We start from the raw sequence: 6,561 nt of genomic DNA, 5'->3' as shown, positions 1-6,561 counted from the left end.
TTGTACCTATTTTTTAACAATGAGGCATTATTAAATTTACTTTATATTATGTCGAGAAATTATTTTTATATAAAAAAGTGCAAGTAACACACTACTAGAAAACTAGTTATTACAAACAGATATTTCCGATGGATTTTATACCACGAAAATACAGACAAAATTTCAGAGAGATTTTTTGTCGGAAAACAAAAAAAAATAATTAGCATAAATTAAAAACAGAAAAGAGAATCCGTCGATAATTCTGTCGAAAAAATTATTTTTTTTGTGGGAAATGATTACACACGGAAAATTCGTCTGTAATTTAAAATATTCCGTCCAAAATATTAAAATAAGAGTTAAATTCTCGTTCCTCTCTTCCCTTTCTCAGAATACCCTATCCTTCGCGGGCTCCTCACCCATCCCCTCCAAATCCTTCGTCGGCGGCACCTCTCGCTGTTGCACCGCCGTTTCCCGAAGCTCCATCACACCCCTTTCCCAATCTCTCCGTCACACCCGTTCACCAGTCTCTCTCTTTTAGCTTCGACGCTGATGAATTTCGCCACCCTCTCAACACCATTTTCTGTCGCCGCTCGTAGAAGCTCATCAGCGTCGTCGCCGCTTCTACCATTTCTTCTCGTCGCCGTTGGTTCAGGTAGGCTCCGTCGTCCCTTCTGTTCTGTTCTAAAAACAATTTAGGATTTTGTTACAGACACAGAGATGGAAAGCTTTATGTGAAGGAACTCCAATTTGTTGAGCATTGAATTGAATCAGATTGGGTATATTTTGGAATGGACTTTGTTGAATATGCATTCTACTTGTTTGTTGTTTTGTCTATTTCTGACTTTTTGTTGTTGTAGGGTCTCGAAATCCATGGAGATCAATGGTAAATTAATTTGGCATAAGAAAACATGCTTGCGCTTTTCAATCAAATAATGAGCCTTTCAACCTTCAAGTCCTTATTTTTTTTGTTAACATTCTCTTAAAATGCTGATTCTTAGGCCGTTTCTAATGTTCTACTTCAATTTCTTACAAAATTGGTTAATTTAGCTTTGGAGCATCTGTTTCTAAAGTTGTTACCAACAGTTTTACTATTTTCATTTATTAAGATATATGCTCCCACCATTTCTGATCTGCAAGTGAGTATGTATTGCCATGGTCTTTGTATTATTGAATATTTGAATTGTAAGATATGTTCAATGATGTGTTGTTTATTTTGGTCTCTTTAGAGATTTATCCCAGCTGAATTTGGAGCAGACCCTACCAAGGTTCAAATATATGACCAGGAGGATGGCCGTAATTTATAGGCACCCAAACTCAAAATTTGCCAGATGGTTGAGGCTGAACGCATTCCATATACCTGCATTTGCTGCAATTTCTTCATAAAGATTTTGCTCCCTTCTCTTGTTCAGCCAGGCTTAAATGCTCCTCCTAGTGACAAGGTTACCATATTTGGTGATAGGAACACAAAAGTTCTGTTTGATCGAAGACTATTGCTAATTTCTTATCACGTAATTGTTATTCTTTTTGTTTGATGCTTATTTATGAAGGGTTTCTTTGCAGGCGTATTTGTTAAGGAAAATGATGTCGCTGCCTTCACTATTAGCACAGTTGATGAACCCCGCACCTTGAACAAAGTGTTGTACTTGAGACCCTCAGAAAACATTTATTCTCTGAATGAACTAGTCGAGATGTGGGAAACTAAAATTGGGAAGAAGCTTGAGAAATCACACGTCTCATAAGAAGAGCTGATCAAGAAAATCGAAGGTAATACTTTGACTTCAAATTGATTGTGACTATGTTGCTGCTTCTTGTCACTTTTGTCAATTAAGCATCAAGATTCTAGACGGCATGAAAAATCATCTCATGTTAAGATTGACAGTGATATGAAGTTTCTATTTATATATAGAGAAATATAAGGAAAACTTCTAATTCAATGCATTAGGTGAGTGTTTGATATGTCTTGCAACCCTAGTTCAATTTCTCTTGACTAGTTTTGCTGGTTTTGAGTACCAAAATGGCAAAATCATTGTGGTATCTATTTGGAGTATTTGGTTGGCTTGAACACAATTCACACACCTTCAATTTAAATTCTTGGACCGACAAGTTTTATGGGATATGATTAGATGCTTGGTATCTTTTTGGTGTATAAATTCTTGAACATAATTCACACACCTTAAATACTTATATCTGAAATAGTTTTCGCAGATGTGGTATGAATATCTGCTCTTTATATTCAACTTATTTCTTAAACATGCTCATCATCGTCAAGATTAAATTCTTCCAATTAGTTCTAAAATGATACAGCAGTGAATTATTTTGGCAGATTCAGGACCAATTTGAGATATTTCATCTTTCAGGACTATTTTGACAATTAATACTATTTGTGATGCTAGGATTTTCCTAAGGTATGTATATGTTGATCTTGGACTTTTTAATTGGCACAAATCTGCATTGGAAATACAGCAAATGTTCTTGAAATTCTTAATGTCATGTTTGTTGCCATATTTAGCAGAAAGTAATTATCAACTACCAAACTAAAAATATTTGGATGTAGTTAGTATTGTCCTATTTATTGGATTGGTCAAAATATGTTCTTGTCATAGTGGCCCTAAAGTACCAAACTAGCAAAATGAAATCAAAATCTACTATGTAGAACATACTTCATGTGAAGTAGAATCTTGAAGTTATTATGAGTCAGTAAACTTTAAAAGCATGAAAAATGAAGGATAATAATGTACAAATGCCTGTTAATTATATATATTTTGTAGGGGTGAAAATGGAGAATCGAGATTGGGAATCAGAAGAGCTGTTCGACCAAGAAATGGTCTTCCTGAGTCTATTGTTGGTAACCAAAGTTGTTATCCCAATTTCCTTTCTTCTGTGGCTAATGCTATATCAGCAAAAAGCATGTTTCATGTTTTCTACAGTCCAAGGTAATAGATCAGAAAGATGTTTTCTTTTGTTTTTAGTTCTTATCAATATGCAAATCCGGTCTAGGGATTAAATGTTCAGCCATCTAACTTGCTATATTGCAGGGCAACTCATGCAGATTTTGTTGTATCTTATAAAAAGTATGCCAAAAGCATCAAGAATCCGGTGACCATTGGCACATGATTCAAAATGAAATTTGAAATGGATGAATCACCTGAAAGAAGGTCAACAGTGGCAATAGCTATGAATATTTTAGCTGCATACATCTCACGAAAATTTATATCCTGTGAGGAACATGAATCAATCTTCTTACCTTGCAGGTGTACTAGTGGTATAGTGACTGGAATGAGTGATTTGGATCCATACAGATGGCCTAAATCAAAATGGAGGTGCTTAATGGTACATTTTCAGTTTTTCTTGAAATATGCACCATGTTTTCCCCCCAAACATTTTCTCTAAGTTTACTGCTTTAATATCCAACAGGTCTTGTACCTTAAACTTATTTACTTTTTGACTGGTTACAAACTGATTTGGAAGAGGAAAAGGCACATGAAATTGCCAAGTTACAGGATGCTTTGCATGCAATAGTGAGCTTCACTTATTTTTCTTTCTCTTTTTCTCCTATTAACTTGCAGCCCCAAATCGAAAGTCACTGGAACTAGACCAGATGTTGAGGTGAGCTTCACTTATTCATCTCAAGAATACATTGTATATAGATTATGTTGTCACTATTTTTTTATTTTTGTCAGAATTTGATACTTGGAAAATAGATGAGAAATGGAAAAGTTTAAGGAGGCAGAGAAGACTGAGGCAGATGATCAATTCATAACCCCACTTTTTGAATCAATGGACACAATAATGATGAATGGTTTCTGTACAGATGAAGTTCCAATTTTAGAACCTAATTAAGCAACCTTATTGTATATTTTGACTTAATTAGAGGACAATAGTTGATGTATCAATAAACTTTGTTGATGTATAGTTGTTACTTGTTATTATAATTGATGTATCAACACTTTGTTTATATTTTGAATTATATTGACTTGTTTGTTTATAGTACTTTTCTTTTAGTTTGATAATACAATAAATTTGTTTATTTTTTGAAATATTATAAATATTCGAATACAAATTAGATAAAAATTTGTATTAAATTTATATTTATTTTGTATGAAAACAAGTTTGTTTTGTAATTGAAAAATACAAAAATTATTTTACCTTACTGACAGATTTATAGACAGATTTTTTATCTGTAATCAGAGTGTGAGATGATTTTCCAAGGTTCAAATTACAGACAGAAAATCTGTCGAAAAATCCGTCTGTAATTACAGATGGAAAATCTGTCTGCAAATCCGTCTGTAATTACAGATGAAAAATTTGTCGAAAAATTCGTCTGTAATTACTGACAGAAAATCCGTCGGAAAGTTCATCGACTTCGGAAACGGATGGAAAATTTACAGAGGAAAAATTCGTCAGTAACTGGTAAAAATCCATTGGTAATTTTCTGACAGAAAAAAATTCGTCGGTAAATAATTTCTAATGGGGCTTTTATAGAGGGACAAATTTCGTCGGTAACCGAAATCCGTTTGTAATAAAGACTAAATTTGTCTATAAATCTATCTGTATTAATCCATTTTCTAGTTGTGACGGTACGTTGAAATGTGATTATCGTGTATAATAAATCTTGAATGAATTTTCGTTGTTACAATAATTTGGCATGAACCTTAACCTTTAAAAAATAAATCAGTCTATAACCCATATAGCTTCTTACAATCTGGAGAAGAATAAGGTAGAGTTCTACTAGATTAACCTTAGATTATTTTTTCACAATCTACCATATATATTACCAATACATACATCATTTAAGTCATACACATACATCCTGTTAGTATATAATGTTGATTGTGATCTAATATTTCTAGAAGCAAAATCAAATATCTCCAATTGGAATTTCATCAAATCTGTTTTCTGTATATTCTTTACTAATTTATAGTGTATATATGTTTCATATATGATTTTTGGTTTACAATATGATGCTTGACAACAATGCCATCAAATTTGAGAAACAAACAACATTGGTGCTTTAATGTGGTGCGTGCATGTCAGATAGTCTTTGTTTCCATACTCCATGAATGTATGAATGTATCAAAACATTAAATGCCACACACCAAAATTTGAAGTGGCACTGTGCAGAGCTTGACAAATGACAAATGAAGTTTCTGGAGCTACCTTAAAAACCAAATAAATAAAAACAACCATCACTTAATTAGAAATATCAAATTGATGAGTTATACGATACCTGAAAAGTTTAATTTGGTATGTAAACATATTTCTGTTTTTATTTTCATATTTCTTCTTTTTTAATTAAAAGCAGAAAGTAACACCCAAAAAAAAGTAGAAAATTAGTGGCCATATATGTATATTAGACTTACTTATATTTTCACTCCACTAATTTTCCTTGTGTTGCGATGGGAATTTTGCCAGCAGAATTTCCAGCTTGAAAGTCAGAATAACTAGTTCCATAGATACCATTTTTCAAAAAGCACATGCATCAAAGTTAGAAACAAGTCAACCAACCCTTAATGAGTAACTTTAAATAAAACTTTTTTAAAAAAAAATCAATACTAAAAAATTTTTGTTTTGAAATAATGGCAAATTAAATCTTACACTTCACGAAGTTTTGGGAGTTGATTTAGTGACGCAGGAAGTGAACCTTCAAAGTTGTTCTTCTCCAAATGCCTTAGTATTGACATTGATAATCAAAGATTTAAAAGAAGAAAAAAGAAGTCGGTTAGAGATTAGAAATTAAGAATACTTTAAGATAATAAGTGAATGTTTTGCACTACATACAAAGTTTCTAACTCCTTCAATCCACTTAAGTCGGGAATGTGGCCTGAAAACTTATTGCTCCCAAGCCAACTGTACTCAAATAATCAGAAAATAAATTAACATGATTAAGTAGTATTAATTAAAACAAAAATAAATTAAATTAAATTAAATTAGTATCATAAAGTAAAAGTGCTAGATTCCGTACAGATGATTAAGTGCACTTAGATTGTTAATACTTGCAGGAAGCGACCCAGCCAGCCCCGCATTTGTTAAGTTCCTTCACAAATACAAATATTCCAAAAACCATGTGAAAATCCACAATCCAGAAACAATTGTTATTGTGAAAGAAGCCAAATTGAATGAACTAAATCAAAACAAACCAAAGAGGGTCGTCGTTAAGAATTTTATTTCGTACATCCTTTCTTCTTTCGTGATTTTACTTTTTAACCACTATGCTACTTATAAACAAAAAATAAGAATATATACGTATACATAATAACTAATTTAGTTTACTAATTTTTAATACGCACGTATGCTTTTTACTTTTAAAGAAAAAGAAAAAGGCACGTATAAACTTACAGTGAAATGACTCGTGCATTAAATTCATTTGTGCATGTAACCCCTGTCCATGAGTTCCCTTGAGGTAGGCAAGGATCACCCTTCCAATCAGCTGGTGGTTTCTCAATACTTTTAGCCAGGTCTTCCATTGCAATTACTATTATTGGAATTCATCAAAGAAATAAATAAATTATTCGAACAAATAAACATAAATATATAATTATTTATAAAAAATAAAATTTTATATAAGTGAATAATGAATTGATA

General features: G+C 32.3%; 1 protein-coding gene and 2 long non-coding RNA genes across 3 annotated transcripts in view; 2 read left to right on the top strand and 1 right to left on the bottom strand.

Annotated features, from left to right (window-relative positions):
- On the top strand, positions 382 to 4,843 carry LOC110268019. The gene is made up of 4 exons (XR_002356025.1): positions 382 to 631; positions 1,206 to 1,418; positions 1,540 to 1,743; positions 4,830 to 4,843. It is a non-coding gene; the product is annotated as an uncharacterized LOC110268019 (long non-coding RNA).
- LOC110268018 lies at positions 3,050 to 3,631 on the top strand. Its single transcript, XR_002356024.1, has 3 exons — positions 3,050 to 3,134; positions 3,231 to 3,309; positions 3,546 to 3,631. It is a non-coding gene; the product is annotated as an uncharacterized LOC110268018 (long non-coding RNA).
- LOC107620591 (probable LRR receptor-like serine/threonine-protein kinase PAM74) overlaps positions 4,862 to 6,561 on the bottom strand; it is a 6,801-nt gene continuing 5,101 nt past the window's right edge. The window contains exons 4-9 of the mRNA XM_016322725.2: positions 6,316 to 6,451; positions 5,942 to 6,013; positions 5,758 to 5,826; positions 5,575 to 5,646; positions 5,340 to 5,420; positions 4,862 to 5,136 (exon numbers count right to left, since the gene is read on the bottom strand). Coding sequence (XP_016178211.1) covers positions 5,348 to 5,420; positions 5,575 to 5,646; positions 5,758 to 5,826; positions 5,942 to 6,013; positions 6,316 to 6,451 — 422 coding nt within the window. The 3' untranslated portion in view covers positions 4,862 to 5,136; positions 5,340 to 5,347. The remainder of the gene's footprint in view (positions 5,137 to 5,339; positions 5,421 to 5,574; positions 5,647 to 5,757; positions 5,827 to 5,941; positions 6,014 to 6,315; positions 6,452 to 6,561) is intronic.

This window comes from Arachis ipaensis, chromosome B10 (genome assembly GCF_000816755.2).
Source record: "Arachis ipaensis cultivar K30076 chromosome B10, Araip1.1, whole genome shotgun sequence".
NCBI lineage: Eukaryota > Viridiplantae > Streptophyta > Magnoliopsida > Fabales > Fabaceae > Arachis > Arachis ipaensis.
This window is presented reverse-complemented; position numbering and strand designations above follow the sequence as displayed.